This window comes from Ambystoma mexicanum, chromosome 4q (genome assembly GCF_040938575.1).
Source record: "Ambystoma mexicanum isolate Mex_15411 chromosome 4q, UKY_AmexF1_1, whole genome shotgun sequence".
Classification (NCBI taxonomy): Eukaryota; Metazoa; Chordata; class Amphibia; order Caudata; family Ambystomatidae; genus Ambystoma; species Ambystoma mexicanum.
This window is the reverse complement of record NC_090928.1, coordinates 514,203,022-514,223,533: the sequence shown is the minus strand read 5'-3', so window position 1 is coordinate 514,223,533 and position 20,512 is coordinate 514,203,022. Positions and strand designations below refer to the sequence as shown.

The following is a 20,512-nucleotide window of genomic DNA, read 5'->3' as shown; positions in this document are numbered from 1 at the left end:
GGTGGGCTATAGATATCCTGGCCCATATAATATATCAGTCCAGCTGCTGAGCTTAAGTTGATACTAGAGGGGTCTCCCCCTGAGGTCCGGAAGTGAGCGAGCCTCTGAGTTGTGGAGTCCCGCGTCCCCAGGCGGTGGCCCAAAATGGTTGAAAGGTTGGGGGAAGTTGCAGGAGGTTGGGGGGGGGGGGTCAATCCACTGCTAGTTGGGGATGGGCAGTGTGGGTGGGGTGGGGAATGTAGGTTATCGCGGTGATAGAGAGGATGGGGGCGTGTTGGGGGTTATCTCAAAATGGTTCACGTCTCAGGTATGCGGTCTGCAGTGGAAGGCGAATACAGGGATACGGGGTGGCAGGATAGACACACCTGAAACAATGTTGGGACTATGGCTAATTGCAAGGGCATAAGCTGGAATGTGCGTGGGCCCAATAATCCACGCAAAACCCGGAAGGTGATCGAGTACTGTGAGAGACAAGGAGCTAAGGTGGTCCTGTTACAAGAAACTCACCTGGTTGGGAGGAGCAACGAGGGAGTTTCGAGGTCCTGGGGTGCAAATATTACACATCCTATTCTATGTACTCAGGAGCCATGATACTACTACACAAATCACTGCAGTTTCATACCAAGGAAACTGTAATTGACTCGGCGGGGCGGTTCATGATTGTCTCGGGGTGCTGGGACTCGTAATTGATGACGTTTGTTAACATCTATGGTCCAAATGTGGATGATCCGTCCTTCTTTGAGTCTCTGCTATCTCAATGCCACAAATACTCGCACACCAATATTATATGGGCAGGCGACTTCAATCTCGCCCTTGACCCAGAGAGGGACAGGTCAACAGGAGGCACTCGCCCGAGATCTAAGGTGGCGTAGATGGTGCATAACTGTATGGCAGAACATGAGATGGGGGATGTGTGGCGGTTCTCTGGCCAGAGGGCAGGGAGTTTTAATTCCACTCAATGGTTGTCAACACCTCCTTGTGTATAGACTACATTTTGGCGAGTCTGCCCCTTATACGCAGGACAATCGATTGCACCCTCCTCCCAAGAATGCTATCCGATTTCTCGCCAGTTCTCTGGTCACTGGATTCGAGCGAAGAGGCAATTCTCCGTCCGTTCTGGAGGTTCAAGGTGGCAGCCCTGATGGACATAGTATTCAAAAGCAAGATTCTTAACTTAGTTAAGCTATAATTTCAGGAGAACCTAGGGTCGGTCCCTACGATGAGCTCCACGTGGGAGGGATTTAAGTTGGTATTGTGGGGAGGGATGCTTGTCACTGTAGCTAGGGTTGCTGAAGACTGTACATAGGCAGCTATTGTAGACTTAGCGAGAAATGAAGCGTTACGAAAGTAGGGTTGATGGGGGGAGGATGCTGCTTGTGGGGCCGGCCTCAGGGAAGCACTTGACCGCTTTAATGCCCTGGCGGACCAGGAGGTTAAATATCTTGCACGCTCTGTAATGGTTCGTCGCTATGGTGACGAGGGTAGGCCAGGGAGGCAGATAGTGGCTATGATCAGGCACGAAAGGGGAGCCTCGGGCATCGCCGCCATAAGAAATTAGGGCAGAGAGATGGTTGTAAAGCTAGATGCTATCCTAGATGTTTTTTGGCAATATTATAAGCGTTTATACGAGTCCAGGGGGTCGATCCCTGATTCTGAATTGGTGAGGAATGTGTGGGAGGCGTCCCTGCCTCGCAAGGCCCATCACACAAAATTATATCATGCTTGCTGTACGCAACCTTCCCTCGGCTAAAGCACCTGGTACAGACGGGATCACAGCTGAGTTATACAGGGAGTTTGGCCCTGAAATAGCTTAGCACCTGATATCTGTCTGGGAGGAAGCGATGGAGGTGGGTCAACTTCGCCCGACTATGCGGGAGGCAGTGATTACCCTGATACTTAAGCCATGGAAAATCCCTATGGAGTGCTTGCCGTATCACCCCATATCCCTGCTTAACCTAGATACAAAAATATTTGCCAAAATACTGGCGGACCTACTACTGCCGTTTGTTTCTATCATAGTACATGCAGACCAATCAGGCTTTATCCCGGGGAGGTCAACCTCGCTGAACCTCTGCAGATTCTTTGCCATTCTTGCTCAGATAGACCCAAGGTACAGGCAATTGCGGCACTGCTCGACATGGAGAAGGCTTTCGACTTCGTTGAGTGGAACTACCTATTTGAGGTCCTGCGTCAGATGGGCATTCCAGGGTATTTTCTATCGGCGGTGCGCCTGCTGTATGCTGGTGCAAATGGACAAATCTGAATGGATGGCACATGCTCCAGGTCCCTTCCTCTGGGCCGGGGGTCTCGCCAGCACTTCCCGCTGTCGCTGCTGCTCTTCGCTCTGATGATTGAGCCAATGGCATCCCGACTACGTAAACTGCACCTGGCAAGGGGACGCGCAATGGGGGGCACTAGGGAGTTGTCATCACTGTATGCGGATGATGCCATTCTGTATCTGAAAGACCCCTTGACTAATTTAGGACTGCTCTTGCAGGAAATAGCGAAGTTTGGGAGGGCACCTGGTCTTAGAATAAATTGGACCAAGTCTATTTGTTCCCACTGAACGAGAGTACGACTAAATCGGCTGACACCGGGGGTTATAAATGGGAGCAAGAGTCGGTCTTGTACCTAGGGGTGCGGGTGAGCCCCAATGCCAAGACGTTACTGGGAGATAATCATGTAAAGTACCTGAGCGCTCTTAGATCCAGGGTGGGCGAGATGGTGTAGACTCCCACTTTCGCTGCTAGGCCAGATAGCGATGGCAAAAATGATGATAGTTCCCAAACTCCTCTACTTTTTCCAAAATATCCCCATGTGGCCGGGGGTTGAGTTTGTTGTTGAACTGAGGACCCTGCTGATTAGGTTGGCCTGGCACCCGCAGACCCCGCGAGTAAGCTGGGACACCCTGGTCCTCCCCTGGGGGACTGGGAGCCCCAGACATAGAGCTGTATTTCCTAGCTGAACAGATGCACTTCGCATCCTACTGGATGCCGGGGGCGCCATGGTATCCACATGTACGGATAGAGAAATGCTTGGTACACCCTCACACATTACAGGGAGTCCTATTGTCGTGCAAAGTGACAGACAAGTGTAAATTTGACCCTGTGGCATGCACGGTCCATGCATGGAACCGTGAGTTGAAACGACTACAGGTCGATATCCCATTTGAGGTCTTGGGATATGGAAATTAGAGTGCATCCCGCCAACGTGTGATGAGGCCATACTGCAAGACTGGAAGGGGATGGGGATTGAATGTATGGCACATGCTCGGTCCATGCATGGAACCGTGAGTTGAAACGACTACGGGTCGATATCCCATTTGAGGTCTTGGTATATGGAAATTAGAGTGCATCCCGCCAACGTGTGATGAGGCCATACTGCAAGACTGGAAGGGGATGGGGATTGAATGTATGGCTGACCTTTATCCTGGTGGAACCTTTGTATTTCCGGAGCTATTTTCGGAGAAAATGGTGGGGGTGGGCCTCGCTGTATGCTGCAGTACTTTATAAAGAGGGCGGCTTTTAAATTATTGTCCTCGTGGTTCCCAAACATACCGGTGACAATCCCATTGATGCAGTACCTGGGTGGCTCCCCGGGTGCCAGGCGGGTGGTCTCTACATTCTATGGGCTTATCCAGCGCAACACCCCCCGGGAACCGCTTAAGTGCAGGCGACAATGGAAGGAGGATTCAGGAACCCCCTTTATGGACAAACCATGGGTAATGCTCTGTGAGCGGACGCACAGCGGGGCATTTAATGCCTGACTACAACTGATTCAGGTTAAACCCCTACACAGGGCCCCTGCCTGCCTCCATCTGATCAACTGCACCAGGGCAAGTAACTGCCCAAGATGAATACGCAGACTTTATCCATATGATGTGGATGTGCCGCAAGCTGCAGGAGTTTTGGGAGGGAGTGATGGAAGCTGTGTCTGCTATGCTGGGGAGAGAGATACCATGTGAATTACTGAGCTGCATGTTTGGCTGGTGGCCCGTAGTACCTAAATGTAGCTGGAAACTGATTACAACATGTATGATAATGGCACGACAGTGTATTTTAATGAGAAGAAATAGTGCAACCTCCTCACCCCCCCCCCCCCCACCCGGGGTACAGGCTTGGCTCAGGGATATGGTCTGGCTTAGCGATGTGGACAAAGAGTACGGACTACTATATAACCCGCAGGCCAGGCCCAAAAACATTTGGGGCCCTCTTGTGTCCTATCTTTCACCCCAGGACTCGGTGCTGGCAGTAGCTGAGCTGGCATCTGCCCAGTAGGAAAAAGATAATGACCAGGCACAACCTTCACATGAACCAATAGACCAGAAAGTACTCCACGACTTAAGTGGCTCCCTCCACCACTTCATGTATACGCAGCGGCGCCAAGCCACTGGTTGATTGTTGCCTACCTGTGTATGTGTCCGTTGATGTACCTCATGTTGATGCTGTAATATAATGTTGAATGCCTTGAGCCATGAACCAGCCAATAAAGGTTAAAAAAAAAAAAAAACTTGGTGGTCAAAGTAATATCATTGAACTCCTCCACAAGAGACCCTGAGAACCATGTCCAACTGAAAAGACAGAAGATGGGGGTGCACTCGTACAAAACAAACATGAGTTGTTTATTGAGCTAGCGACTCGAATCAAAAGCTCCCCCTTCGATCAACCTCTTCCCTTTAATTTCTGAGAGGAGAATTTAGAAAAGCCCTTTCATATTTATATTTTTCTTGCTAATTGTTGAAGTTGCCTGAAATACATAGTTGGCATTGTTAATCGTACTCCAAAAAAATTCTAAGAACTTGCTGATAGCTACTTTGCCAGTGGTCATTTTCAGGCTTATGTGTCATGTCATTGGGGATTTCATTTCGAATGACTTGGGCATAAAGTACTCTTTTGTAAGCTACATAATGTAATTTTTGCATTATATTTCTATGAAACACTGCTCTGTTTTCTCAAAAAAGTTAACATTTTTAATATGGTGTTATACAACTGTTAAAGTTAAAACTAGAACTACGATCCTAGTAAGTATATAATGCCTTTTTGTAGTTGAAATTAAAAAAATGTTTGCACAATAAAGAGCCAACTGGCCTGTCATTTCACAGTCCAGCCAACAATAGAAGGCCCTTCAAATAGCAACACTTGTGCACCCCTGGTGTAAAGTTTTAGAAAGCTGCTCAAGGGGTGGCGAGGTAAGATTAAGCATAACTTCTGTAAAAGCACCTAGTGATATTTCTTGTCTGCATGTTGTATTTAATGGGAGGTCTAAAGTAGAAGGGAGAGGGAGAAGGCGGGAGAGGGAGGGATACATATGTAATGTCTCAGCAATACTATTTGCTATATTTGGGGACAACCTCACTTCTTTGGTCTTATATTTTTGAATTGTTTTCCATGTTTGGATATATCATGATTTTCCCTGTTTGGATTAATAAAGGAAGAACACTTTGATATGCAGTGCTGTGGATCCGGATCTGTTATTTTCTTTTAATCACTGCAGAGAATGCAGCTCGAACATTTACCTGAAAGATAAATACCAGCAAACGTCAAACATATATATATATATATATAGCAGGATGAGGCTGAGTGTGTTTTCCAACAAGAAGAGGTTGAGTCAGCTACTGATGACACAGAGCTGGAAGAAGACCTTCCCCCTGTTGGAGATCTGGATCCTATCCTAAAGACCATCCTGAGCGTCAGTCTTTACTGGCAGAAGGTGGCCCCTGTAGGACAGACTTCAGCAGAGGTCAAAGAGAGTGTCCTACTCTTGAAGGACTTTGCCAACAGACAGCTTCCCAGCTGGAAGGGCAAGAGCCAGGGAAGTACATGTTGTAATGGGAGGATGACTGTTTCCTCTCTACAGTGAAACTATTGAGTCTACCCCAGGAAACTACAGAAGACTTGTAGTGCCCCAGGAGGCGAGACCTCAGTTTCTACAGTTAGCCCATGAGATTCCTTTGGCTGGTCACTTAAGCTTTAAGAAGACCAAGGAAAGGATTTCTCTGTAATTCTACTGGCCCAAGATGGGGTCTGATGTAGATAAATTCTGTAGGAGCTGTCACACTTGTCAGACGTCTGGCAAGAATGGAGCCAAAAATGTGGCATCTTTGGTGCCTCTCCCAGTGGTGGGAGTTCCTTTTGAGAGGGTAGGAATTGACGTTGTTGGTCCCCTAGACCCCCCCCAACATCTTCAGGCAATCGATTTATCTTGGTTGTGGTAGACCATGTTATCAGGTATCCTGAAGCCATAACTATGAGGACTGTCACAGCTCAGGCCGTGGCTAAGGCCCTAATTGGTATTTTTCCCAGAGTAGGTTTTCCTAAGGAGGTTATCTCTGACGGGGGATCCAACTTTTTGTCCTACTACATGCAAGCCATGTGGAAAAACTGTGGCGTGACCTACAAGTTCTCAACAGCCTACCATCTCCAAACCAAGGGGTTGGTAGAGAGGTTTAATAGAACTATGAAGAGCATGTTAGGTGCTTTAGAAGAACCCCTTAGAAGAAAGTGGGACCTTCTACTTCCATGCCCTCTCTTTGCTTATAGAGTAGTCCCTCAGGAAGGGGTTGGATTCAGTCCCTTTGAGCTTCTCTATGGTCATCCGGTTAGAGGTCCCTTGGCCCTAATCAAAGAAGGGTTGAAGAGTGTTCCGTTCCACAAGCCAGTGAGAGTCACTGACTATGTGTGAATGACACACATGATGACAGAAGCTTCATACAACTTGAAAGCGGTTAGGCTCTGGTGAAGCATTGGCATGACCAGAAGGCCAACATGGTTGAGTTTACTCAAGACCAGCTGGTTCTAGTTATGGTACCTACAAGGCAGAGGGCCTTACAGGACAAATGGATTGCACCCTTCAAGGTTGTGGGAAAACTTGGAGGTGTCAATTATTTGGTGGACTTAGGCAACCATAAGGAGGCCCCCAGGGTCTTTCACACCAACCGCCTAAAGGCCTATGTCTCTAGACCAGAACTGGGAGCTTTGCTTCTAGCCTCTGCTCATGAGGAGGAGGAGGAGAGTGAACCTCCACCTGACCTCCTCAGGGGACAACCTTTAGATGGAAAGATAGAAGGAGTCAATCTCTCTTCTGATCTGACACTGGAACAGGAGGAGTGCAAAATTCTGTTAAATCAGTTTGCCCCTCTGTTTTAACTCTCACCTGTCTTGACCCATTGGGGCCAGCATGAGATTCTCACTGATGAATGTTTACCTGTTAAAAGCAGAGGTTACAGAATGTCAGACCATGTAAGAACCCACATAAAGGACAAGGTCAACAACATGCTTGATCTCTGGGTAATAGAGCCATCTACAAGTCCATGGACTAGTCCAGTTGTGCTAGTACCAAAGGCAGGATCCAAAGAGTTGAGATTCTGTGTGGACTATAGAGCCCTTAATGTAGTCACCACGACTGATGCCCATCCTTTACCTAGTACTGATGAACTAGTGGATAAACTTGGTTCAGCCAAGTACCTCAGTACATTTTACCTAACCTCAGGCTTTTGGCAAATAGCTCTGATGGACCATGCCAAGGAGGCCTCTACCAGTTTAAGATCATGCCTTTTGGACTAAAGAATGCACCTGCTACATTCCAAAGGGTGGTGAATCATGTTCTGAATGGGATGGAGGATTTCTGCATGGCATACTTGGGTGACATTGCAGTGTTCAGCCCTACTTGGAAGGAACATATTGACCACTTAGGATATGTGCTGCAGCCTCTTGAGCAGGCCAATCTGACCATAAAGGCAAGTAAGTGTCAAATTGGTCAGAGTAAAGTGGTCTACCTTGGACATGAGGTAGGAGGAGGTGAAATAAGGCAATTGCCTAGCAAAGTACAGCCTGTACAAGACTGGGCCACCCCTACTACTCAAACCCAAGTGAGAGCCTTGTTAGGTCTCACAGGTTACTATAGGAACTTCGTAGAGAACTATGGGACCATAGCTTCTCCCTTGAATGTGATCTCATCACCCAAATTCCCCAAGAAGGTCAGGTGGAATGAGAAGTGCACAAAGGCATTTGAAGGACTTAAGCAAGCCCTTTGTCAAGCTCCAGTCTTAAGAGCTCCTGACTACAACCAATCATTTATTGTACAGACAGATGCTTCCAATACAGGTATAGGTGCAGTTCTGAGTCAGCTGGATGAGAAAGGCAGGGAACACCCAATCTGCTTCATCAGTAGGAAACTGAACAGACCTGAGACAAGGTGGGCAACCATAGAACTTGAATGTTTTGCCATTGTGTGGTCTTTGAAGAAGTTTAGACCATACTTGTATGGGTCTACTTTTGTGATTCAAACAGACCACCATCCCTTGAGATGGTTAATGCAGATGAAGGGGGACAATCCTAAATTGTTAATATGGTCAATCGGCCTACAGGGGTTTGATTTTACCAATGAAGACAGGTCAGGGTGCAATCACTAAAATGCTGATGGTCTCTCCAGGAAGTATGACCGACTGGAGTAAGGAGATTCATCCAGGGGTGGATTAAATCCTCCTGTCCCTTAGTCTGGGGGGACAAGTGTTAGGGAGAATGCTCAGAAATGTGCTAATTTCCTCCACCTTAGAGACCCCCAGCAACTTTGCTGGATTTTGAGGTTTTGATTTTTTTTAACCTGGAGAGAGTGAGACCCTTTTTCCCACTCTCACATGTATTTTAATGTGATTTTAAACTATTTGTTTCTTTTGGTTGTGGAGTCTGACAAACTCCATAGGCATCATCTTTCACATTGTGTCACACAGCACCTTCAGTGCAATGGCACAGGGAAGTCTGTTAGATTTCCCCAACATTTAAATACCTTCTTTGGGATAAACTACTGTTTCCAAGAGAAGTAAAGTGAAATTGACTTTACTTACATTTGTAACTTTCTAGACCCAGCACACACTATGTTACGGTTACCTAGTATCCCCTTTGTCTAGCTTCTCATGTAACAACTTTGTTACCTTTTCCTCACTGAATGGCTGGTGGCAGTGGTTTCGTTTTAACTAGCGTGGTGTGCATTTACCGCGGGCTGCATTCGCAGCTGCAGTAAAGCACCCAAGGGTGCCATTTTTGTCAAAATGGCAAAAAAAAGAACACCGGGCCATTTCTTTGTGGAAAGGTCCTTCTTGAGATTTACTCTGCCTGCCAAAACAGGTTTGGTCCCATTGTTCGCTTTGCCTTTGACGGGATTCACAAGTGAAGCCCGCCTCTGGCTCCAGGGTGTCTGGGGTAGGCAGGAAGTGAGAAGTGAGGGAGGTGCCCGAATCTCCCTGTGATTAGTCTCCTAGGAGACCCAAATGCACTCTGTAGTGATTGGCCGGCTGACTGTCCGGCAAGGACAGTCACCCTGCTGGGTGACTGACAGCTAGGCTGGAATGAATGGGAGAGAACTGAATAAAAGGCAAAGCTTTTGGCTTGGAAGGTAGAGTCAACCACTGGACGAAGGAACCTAAGAAGAACTTGAAGAGGATGTCTGCTGCAACTCCTGGACCGTTGGTTTGCCCGATGAAGCCTTGCTGCTGTGCTTAAACTCCAAATTCGTATCGACAGAGAAACCCCTGCAAGGACGACTTCTCCCCTTGAGTTGGTGGGACCAATCAACTCCAAACTAAGCCACCTGGACATCCTTCTCGGAGCTGGTTGAATTTCCACTGAGTAGCTGCTGGAAACAGTATAGCCAGGGAAAGGAACACCAGATTGTGTGCATTGCTTTTAAGCTGGCCTAGAGCTTCAGGAAGATCCTCCGGACTCCTGGGAAGCAGGACTGACTGAGCCTGAGCCCCCTCAACAGAGTGCGGGACCCCAGAAACAAGGAAAGTCCATCTCAACAGCCAGGAACTGCGGTGTTGCTATTTGCGGTAGACGCGGGGAGCTGAAATACTGAACAGCCACTGATTTGAAGATTGCTGGTTGCGAGCGGTGACTGTCACATTGCAGTGCAGGAGTCCCCAGAAGTCCTTCCTCTTGTCCCCACGACTGAGGCCCAGGAACAGTGAGCTCTGCAGAGCTGCCCAGGAACAGAAGTCAACTGCTGCACCTTTTCTGCGATTCAAAGGTACTGTACAAAGTCGGAGAGAACTTACCTCTTGCAGTAGAGTTGCTTGCATCTTCTACCCCTCACAAGTCTAACGGCTTGTGGCCCTACATTTGATCCTTCTTTTGTTCAAAGACTTCTAAAACATTGTGCAAAGACTTTTTCTACTTACCTACCAGAAGTGCTTCATCCTATATAAGACTTTTGCCCATTGACTTTGGCATAGCCTGTTATACTGAATGACTCTTCTGTGGGGATCCAAAAGTATTTGACTGCTTAAGAATATGTGTGTTCTCTTGTTCTAATAATCTTTTCCTTTTACCAACTTATAACAGTATTCTTAATGAAAACAGCAAGATATTAATATTCCCAGCACCCTAACTATTGAAGTCAGCTGAGGGTGTAGGTTGTGTCTGTGGGCCATCCCAAAAGGGTCTTTACTGATTAGAAACTAAAAGTGTACATTATTGAAGTGTTACTATTATATTGCCCCCATCTGACGATGGCTTATTCTAACTGACTATTAAATAAATGTATAATTGTGTATACAAGAAACCTTGAGTGTAAGTGTTTATTTGAATACTTGTCACTGTGAATCTCTGTGTAACTCCCCTACAGCTCACATTGACCCCTTTTGAGATAAGCCTGGCTGCTCAACACACTACCAAAACTGTGTAGTACAAGCTTATACCAAAGGTTGGGTTTCCAATACCTGTAGTCAGAGTGGTTTGTAGTGTTCCCAGAGGGTACTGCATACAAACTTTGCCTAACAGTCATCCCCACAGTTTCAGTTTAAAGACCACTGGTCTAGGCTTACCACCCACCTGTGCCCTCCAATATCTGATTTTCAGATGAGCTTGTTGCGCTCCTGAGGACTAAGAGATCCCTAGAACTTCTTTGCAGGAAACGCCCATCTACTGTGAACACCTTAAACATAACCAAAGCCGCCACAGTTTATAAGAACGCAGTTATCTCCAACACAGCCTCCTCTTACGACACCAGACTATCCAATACAAGTTCCAATGCTAAAGAATACTTTACCATACTTGGAGAATTAGAGACTCCTGCCCCCAGCACCCACACCAGGGCAGATAATCAGTGGTGCACCACCATTCAAGATGCCCTTGTCAACAAACTGGTCCTACTTTGCGACAAAATAAACAACGAACAAACCCACTAGCAACCAAGTCAACTTTGCTGCCCTACCCGGGAAGCTTAGCATCAACCTCTCCTGATCTAACCACCAACCACTTCCCCTTCTCTTTCTCCCAAGTGTCTCAAACCATCGTTTTGGAGTTCTAAAACCTTCCAACTGTAAGGGACACGGCTGCCCAGCGCACATCATCAAGCTTTGCACCCCCACTGTCACCCCCATTATCACTGCCTTTGTCAATGCTTCACTAAAAAAAATTCACATTCCTCACCAGCATCAAAACATCATGGGTCACCCCACTTCTCAAAAAGCCCTCACTTGACCCCACCTTGCCCACCAGCTATCGCCCCATCACTACAGTTCCCTTTCTCCTCAAAATACTTGACCGCATAGCATAGCCTATGTACAAGTGCAAAAATTCCTCGAACATCACCTCCTACTGGGAGCCATACAGTCTGGCTTGCTCCCTAAGCATAGCACAGAGACAGCCCTATTGGACCTCAGAATACAGAGGGACAGGGTCCGCAACACCGGCAATCTAGCCATCCTCCTCCTTGATCTCTCAGCAGCCTTTGACTTGGTTCACCATGATACACTCTGCCAACACCTCAGCTCCCACTTTCACTTCTCTGGGGAGGACACATCCTGGGTTAAATCCTTTCTCAGTGAGCGCACATCAAGAGTCTCCATCGGTAACGCAAACACCAATCCCATCCCAGTTCCAATCGGTGTCCCCACAAGGCTCCTGCCTCTCACCCACACTCTATACTACCTACACCAAACCCCTTTTCGATATCCTTGATTCTCTAGTTATCATCTACACTAACTTTGCAGATTATACTCAAATACTCATCCCGATCACTGGAAACTACACAGGGAACACCACCACAATAAACAGTTTGTACAGTGTCATACAAAATTGGATGACCACACACTACCTCTGTCTAAACAATGAGAAAACAGAGTTACCAATTGTTGGCTCACCCCAGCACCTGAAATACCTGGACAATGTTGATGCTTCCTTTCACATCGATGGTATTCCCATTCTTGGCGTCAAACAAGTAAAAACAGTTGGAGTTTTCCTTGATTACAGGCTAACCATTACCAAACACATTAATCCTCTTGCCTCATCAACTCTCTTCCACCAGCAATTGTCTCACCCTCTCAAGAGGGTTATCCTAAGCTAACTTGACTATTGCAATGTACTCTTCAAAGGCACATCAGTTTCCAATCTCGCTAAGCTCCAACTACTATAAAAAAGTGCTGTGCACTGCCCTGGGCCTCTGTCGCTCTGGCCACATCACAACAGTACGCCGAGAATCCCACTGGCTGCCCATTAAAGCCTGTATCGACTTTAAAACCTTATCCATTGCTCACTGTTGCATCTCCAACAAAGCCCCCCTCTACCTGAACGGCACTATCTCTAAGAGACAACAAAAACGGCTCCTCTGATCCTCCAGCTGAATTTCTCTGGACACTCTGCTATTTAATCGTGCCAGAGAAGGAGGCGTGAGTTTTACTCTTACGCCCCCACACTCTGGAACTCCCTACCTCTGAACATTAGGAATGAACCCTCATATGCGACTTGTAAAAACCTGTATGTCTGACAAATATGAGTGCTAACACTGATAAGGGAATATTACCCTAACAGTCTAACTCATGACTTTCTACTACCGTTTGCATAATTGTTGTGTATCTTTTCCAAACTCTGATACCTGTGGGTTTGGGCGTTTCATAAATGTTATAAATAAATATAAATAAAAATAAGTAAATGAGCCACAGCGTTGCTTTGAAGCGGCCGATATGGAAGTTTGTATGCGCTCTTTTCAAAGTAAACAATGAAACCACACAGAGCCATTTTAAAGTACTTATTTAGATGTCTGTTAACCCAATTTGTTATTGGCTCATCCACAACATATTCTATCTCGCAATGCTCCCCAATTTGGAGAGTGTCACCTCCGTTGGTCCCTTTGCAGCTCTCCCACAAAACCCCATGCCTTCAATAGACTTCAATAGACTTCAGTTTGATGAGCCACCTAGCGAACTTTCATCATTTTCCAAAAGAGCGTTCATCTCTACTCACTACATTGGGATCTCTGTGCAAAACTATTTGGCTTCACTGACTTCAGAGACTCAACAGGTTGAGAGTACGACCACTGACGGCTGATAGAGCTAAGAAGCGAGTGTATTGTTTTTCTAAACACTGTGAAACTGCTGTCACTCACTTAGGTCATTCCCAGAATCTCCAGCATGCGCTTTTTATTCTCTTTGGCAAGGAGAGCTAGTGGGCAAATAGCGGGTCCCAGATGTGTGTTTCCTTTGCTTCTAGGGTGGAGAAAGAAAGCAGGAACTCTGCATGACAGAGATGTGCCTGCGGCGGTTACCAGACATTTGGTCGAAAAAAATTGGTCGACCAGACATTTGGTCGAAAACCAAATGGTCGAATTTTTTTTTTTTTTTTTTATTTTCACCCCTTTTTTTTATTTTTTTTGGGGGGGGTCCCCCCCCCCCAACCCCCTTTTTTTCTCTAAAAAATTTCTCCAGCTGGTCCAGGCTCCACTCAGAACATGTGGCAACACTAAGTCACAAGCAATTAATCGATTTCTGAAAACAGAACGGAAGAACAGGGGAGGGAGTTAATGTTGCACCTCTTTCAGTTTCCATTGAGTTTACTCTCCCATGCTGTCGTTTGTGCTCTAGGTACAAAGCAATAATGCGGCACTCACTGGGCCATCGGGCACAGGTCACTTCAACAGAATAATTTCTATGCAAATGTTCCTTTTAAAAGTTAACACGTTTGATTAGCATCCTCTTAAACGTTGGCAACTGTCTCGCTCTGTTCAGTCTTGTTGTGGCGAGCAATGAATGGATTCTAAAGTTGTACCTCATGTTTTTTCCTTTATCCTTACCTTATTTACTTTATTGTGCGGTGGCGTTCAAGTGCCAAGATGAAGCTCGTTCATTAGATTTTCCACTCTTGCATGTTTATGCTTCTTAAAACGTTAATGCGGTGTCTGGTTTCTTTTACAGCCTTTCCAATCAAAGGATGCCACTGAAAGAGGAAGACCTTGGCGCATGTTCTGCGGTTGTCCTTCAGCAGTTTCAGAGGCTCCTGCTAAGCACAGATCTGATTGACAGTCGTAGTACAGATGATAAACAAAAGAGGTATCACAGATTTAAGAGCTATGCTATTACTTGCCAGCATGGGAGATCGTTTTCTGAAGAGAAATATATGTTTTGTGTCTTTAAGAGTAATATTGCTAAGACGACTTCTTATTGTGATGCAATAATAAGTTGTCCCCTAATTGGCTATCTAACAATCTAGTGCCATATTAACATATCCTGCACGTTGTTCTGGGGGATGGTATGGGGAGCATGCACGGTCATGCACACGCCAAGGTTATGCCTCTGATTAAGTAAAAAAAAATTTTAAAAAAAGAAAGTGCATTTCAGTGCCCTGCTGCCACCAGTGTGAGCACTTGTGCATTGGCTTGCAATGCACACTGAAAATGGCCTCTTGAGACCTGGGTGAGCGGATTGAGACAAACCAAATGGGTTGTTACAATCACATCGTTGGAGGATCTTAGACCACTTGAACAGTCCGGGTGCAGAGCGCAATATTTTGCCCAAATATTTTCAGTTTGGCCTCACCTTTGTCTGTGACCACACCCGTTGTGGTGAGGGGTCATGAAGGATCCCTGTGATCCCCCTTTCACTCTGTGAGAAACCAGTGTGTCTCACCCCCTAGTCCTCAGGTACTTTTCTTCCAGGTGGCCAGGATATGCCCATCGCTTTTGGATCCAGATCCTGGGTGTGGACCAGTGGAGGAGGATCACCGGGGTGAAGAGTCTTCGGGGAGTCGGGGTGAGGCAGCCGATGGTGAGACGTGTTATTCCCCCTTTTTTGTTAATCTAACCCAGCTTAGTTTTTATGATTCTCCGAGGTCCCAATCCCCCTCTCCCTTTTTACACAAACACTGGGCAGATGGAGAGGGTGACTGAGAGTAACAAGACTAACTCTCATACATCGTACTGGACTTGGGCCGTTAATCGGGTCAGGCAAAGTCAGGCACTTGCCTTTAAGTGCGTACACCTGATACCAATTAGCTCCATTCACACAGATGAAAGGCAGAACCCAGAGACACACTCAGAGCAAGGCGGAATACGAGTATGAGCAGCACTTGTGGGGTGAAGGCAAACCTACTGGAGCAGAGCGACGGACCGAGGGACGAGAGCAGCGGTTCAAAAACCCCAAGAGTTCCGTACTGGAAGTCGTTGCCTCCAACAGGCTGCAAAAGACACGTGGAGAAGGCCAGATCCCGCATCAGAAGGCTGCATTGTGTTTCAAGGACGCCAACGACCCTCCCGGGTGAACGGCAGAGTTGGGGAGGTGAGGCCAAGCCTGTGGTACTCGTGAATTGGAAATCTGAAAACCCAGAAAGAAACGCACACAGCCGGTGAGTTGGCAAGTGACCTGAGAGACTGGTGTATGTGTTCAAGTTTGAAGTGGCAACATTATATCGCAAGTGAAGGCTGCACGCTTGTGGATGAAATGCAAAGAAAGGCTGACCTGTGAATGAACTTTGAAGTGAGGACAGCTGTGAAACCAGCAATACGTGCAGTCTTACGTTTCCAGCTAGACAGAGGGATATCCGTGTGTTAAAGAACTAGGCAACTGTGCACAAGCTGTTACCCTGCGAGTTGCATGACTGATTGCTTGACTGGGTCACGGTACGACCTCTCTTTGCTTCAAGTGCTGAGGCCGTTTATATTTGATACCTGTTAAGAGGGCACATCCACTTCTGGACTCCAAGTCCCAGAACCTCTTGCAGCTATTTCACGATACGTCAGGCGCTTCAGCACTGGAGCTTCGTCAGCCAAGCCGGTCATGGTTCGGTCCTCGCCATTCACGGTGTCCGGGGCGTGAATCTCTGGCCGCTGGAACCCCAGGCCATCCTTTACATTGTAAATGGTAAGAATGGGGTACCTAATATTAGAGAAACTGTTGTCGGGTCATCGGCGCATGGACAATATTAAACAAACCGTGCTTAAGTTATGGACAACGATGGCCCCAAAACGCTTATAAACATCGGGGACTCCAAAAAACCCAAGCCTACTAAAACAAATGAGGCATCCAGTCCACCATTACGGCCGTTGAAAAATATTGAGACAGATCTGAAGATGTGTTTATTGAACACCCGGTAATTAAATAAACACACAATCTGTATCCATGACTTGATTCTAGATGAAAACCTAGATATTCTATGCATCACAGAGACCTGGCTGGAAGATCCTCTAGGCCCCACTTGTGACATTGCTGTCCCACAAGGGTACTCTATCCACTATACCAATAGAAAGACAGGCCAGGGGGGGGGAGTAGCAATGATAGCAAGAGACTCCATCTATATGTTTCCGGCTAAAACTACATGCTCTGGATGTGAAACTTTACACATGAAGCATCTACCAACAGACAAGAGTAGCCTTAATTTAATCATAGTCTACAACCAAAGCCTGAATTCAATGAGGGACTCGCACACGAACGTAACCTTTTGAAAGGGCCTAATACTGCAACATTGATGTTGGGGGATCTGAACCTATGGCGTGGGGACCCCAAGGACAAAGAAGCGATTAGCCTTGAGAAACTACTGAATAACATTGACTATCAGGTTATGAATTCTGAACCAACCATGGCTAATGGTAACCAACTAGATTGGGTGGTAACGCAAAATCTTGTTACAATAGGCTACAAAACGTTGCAGTGTATCTGGTCCGATCACTGCAGAATATTATTCTCGGTGACCCTGCCACACCCCAAAGAAAAGGAGGCTAACGGGCCCAAGAGAATGACATGCCGGAATTATAAAAAAATTGAAAGCAACCATTTAGAGCAATGTACGAATGACATTAAGAATGAATATAAGGCTGAGGACACTTGTGATACCCTAATGACAAGCCTGCTTTACCACACCAAGAAGCTGGTCGATCTGAAGGCGCCGCCACTGCCCAAACTAAATAGACCTAATCCCAAACACCAAACGTGGTTCACCTCTGAACTCGTAGGTTTGAATAAGGAAAAAAGAAGGGAAAACAGATAGCAAAAAAAAAATCTCCAAAAAAAAAAGACCCAGGCAACCTAATTCCCATAACAAACTGCAATTTCATTCAAAAGTTTATGGACAAGGTAGCCACGATGCAATTACAGGCCTGTGTGGAAGCTTTCGAGTCTTTACATCACCAAGAGTCAGGCTTCCGCACTGCCCACAGTACAGAGACTGCCATGCTCGATCTTCAGACAAAAATGCTGAGTATAATGGATAAGGGCAGCACTGGCCTCCTTATCCTTCTCGATCTGAGTGCCGCATTTGACCTCCTGGACCATTTGATCTCCTCAAACAGGCCCTAGTGAAAACAGCAAAATGCTCCAAGGAGGCAATACGTTGGATAACCTCCTTTCTAACAACAGAAAATCTTAAGTGCACTGGGGGGACAAATTCTCTCTGGAAAAAGGACATTCATTGTGGCTTTTCACAAGGGGTTAGTTTGTCACCGTTGCTCTTTAACCTATATCTAAGGTTCTTGTGCCTAGTTCTAGATCATATTAACATCTTTTCCACCAATTATGCTGACGATACTCAGCTAGTGGTGAGTTGAGCGGGGACAATAATAAGGACAGTGAGACTGTAACAACAATCTACAACACAGTGGAATCCTGGATGGACCAAAATTGGATGTGTCTGAACAGCAAGAAAACCGAGCTGATGGTTTTTGGTTCACACTAAGCCAGGGCTAAACTACCCCCGATATGAGTTTGTCCTGATTAAAGATACCCACATTCAGGTACTTTGTAAAGTTAAAACCTTGGGGATGATACTGGAAGCATCCATGGGGGCCAATGACCAAGCTCTACATGTTAAAAACAACTGCTCCTATTATCTCAGGTTATTGAAAGCCATCAAACCTTTTTGGAGTGACAAAATTGTGCAACCATAGCAAGAGCGACCATCCTATCACACTTAGATTATGGCAACACACTCATGTTAAGAGCTAATAAACAATGTATCGCCAGCTACCAACATATCCAAAACACAGTCAGAATAATTAAACAAAAATCCAAATTCGAACACATTAGCAACACCAGAAGAGAGTTACACTGGCTGGAAGTAGAAGACAGAGTAAAGTTTAAGGCTCTGACTTTGGTACACAAATGTCTCTATGGGAACGCTCCAGCTTACCTAAAATCTAATGTCAACTTCTACGTACGAGGCCGAGCACTAACATCCGCGGTTCTGGGTAAGGTGGCTTTTGCACCACATAAGCACTCCAACTGAATGGGTAAAGCCTTTCCAATAGGAGCTGCTGGTAAATGGAACAAACTACCAGCAAATTTGAGACTGGAGCCAAAATACCTTGTTTTCCGTTCAAATAAATCCAACCCTTCACAAAGCTAGGTAACTCTGTTTTTTGTTGGTAACTCCAAGCGTCCTGTCTTTATGTAGTGTGAAAGGTTCATTGTCCGACGTGTGCATGTTTCTGCCCCCGATGCTTGCGAGCTAACGGCGCATTACAAATAAATAAAATAAATGGATAAAAATACAGCATAATGGAGTGGTCTGGCGAAAGGAAGTAGCCCACTCAAAAATCTCTGTGAAAGGTGCATTGTTTGAAGTGAATGAACTGCAAAAGCAAAGTAAGCAAAACTAACTCCTAGGGAAGGGTAGAGTGAAAGTTGAACCTTGAGTTTGTAGTCGAAGTGGTCCTGCAGAGGTCTGTAAAGAAAGCCTTCGACATCGGAAAGCGGTCTGAGTCGAAGTGTAATAAGCTTGGGGAAGGGAGCCCTCTTGCAAGTTTTGTTACACATTGTTCTGAAGAGGTCTGAGCCCGACCGAGGGGGACCTACGTGAACTTTGTTGTGAAAGGTCTGAGCCCGACAGAGGGGGCTAACGTGAACTGTGTTTAGAAGATGTCTGAGCCTGACAGAGGGGGGCTACATGAACCTTTTGTTCAAACATTATTTGGAAGTCTGGAAACACAGACTTTAACGTGGAAGGCCAGATGGGTCTTGATCCACGTTTTGGAACGGTTTATTGTGTTGAAAGCCCTAGCCAGAGTGGATCATCCTGCCTACCGGGACCGCCTTACTCCATGCGGCCTAATGTGGGAAGGAGAGCTGGTTCAGCCACGTTTATTCTTTTGAACACTGATTTTCCCTTTACATACATTTCTCCTTTATACACTTTTTGTACAAGAGATAGGGCAGGCATTAGGTTTTGTTAGCATAGGCCATTTTGATTTGACTGACTCCACTAGGACTGTTTTGTCGAGACTACTCTCATCTTAGTTACAGGCCAAAGTAGAAGTTTTTCCAACATCAAAAACTAGGTTTCACAAATTGTACATATTGTGTCAGTGTCATACTTGTGATACCATGCCTCCCCTACACTCCTCCTTAAAAGGCTGTGTGTATTTCTTGTGATGTTACAATGCTTGTAGACCATTAATATTCTATAATTTGTATTGGGGCACAAGCCCATGCAAATGTTATATTATGTAACTGGAATTTGCGCTGTGTTCTCCAGGTCCAGGTGCTGTGGTGGATCTGAAAGAGAGGGGGCCAGGTGGTGAGGTTAGTGGGGAGAGGGTAAAATGCAAGATAGCTTTGCAGTTGTGTTGTGGTGCGAAAACCTGAAGTACCCTTAGCTCTGTGTGGGGTCAGTTTCTAGGTGTTCGGTGTCAATAGTATACAGGCATTTGTGTCAGCAAAAGCCTTGTTTGCCCTTGGGGCTGGGGACATGATATGTAAGTTGGTTGTACAGTTTTAGTGCTCTCATGTTTGATGTCTTGTGTGAAGTATTCATTTGCCATGTGTAAGTAGCTTAGTTGGTATGCATATTTTGTGTTAGAATGTTTAATTTTAGCCAGTGTGGTAAGCCTGATATCGGAGACCGACATTAAGACATGTTCTAAACTGGTTCAGGATTATTAAAGTAAAGAAACACTGTCCTATCCCTACTTCTGTGATGATGGTTCCCTAGTCTGCAAAATAACAAACTAGTGCTAGTCAGGAATTATGTCAAAATAACATTTGTCCTCTGTCCAGAACCTGTTCTATCCTAACGTCTGACCCTACCACTAACAGTAAAAAAACTGAAAGTAGCATTTTGAAGTATTCCACTCCCCTGTTGGCTTGGGCCTGCTGGTATGTGACCCCCACCCAATTTTATCCTTAGTTATTTCCTTTGGTTCAGTCCTCAGCCTGCTGGTACAGTTCAAAACAATGGCTGCGTCTTGCTGGTGACTCCTGACCCCCTCACCAACATCCTGTTGTAACTCAAACATTTGCAACTTCAACTGTGATACT

General features: G+C 46.1%; 1 protein-coding gene across 2 annotated transcripts in view; it reads left to right on the top strand.

Moving 5' to 3' along the window:
- Positions 1–20,512, top strand: part of KIZ (kizuna centrosomal protein) — a 2,038,369-nt gene that overhangs the window by 793,810 nt on the left and 1,224,047 nt on the right. For both annotated transcript variants that reach the window (XM_069608068.1, XM_069608067.1), the window contains one exon: positions 14,186–14,320. In XM_069608068.1, coding sequence (XP_069464169.1) covers positions 14,186–14,320 — 135 coding nt within the window. The remainder of the gene's footprint in view (positions 1–14,185; positions 14,321–20,512) is intronic.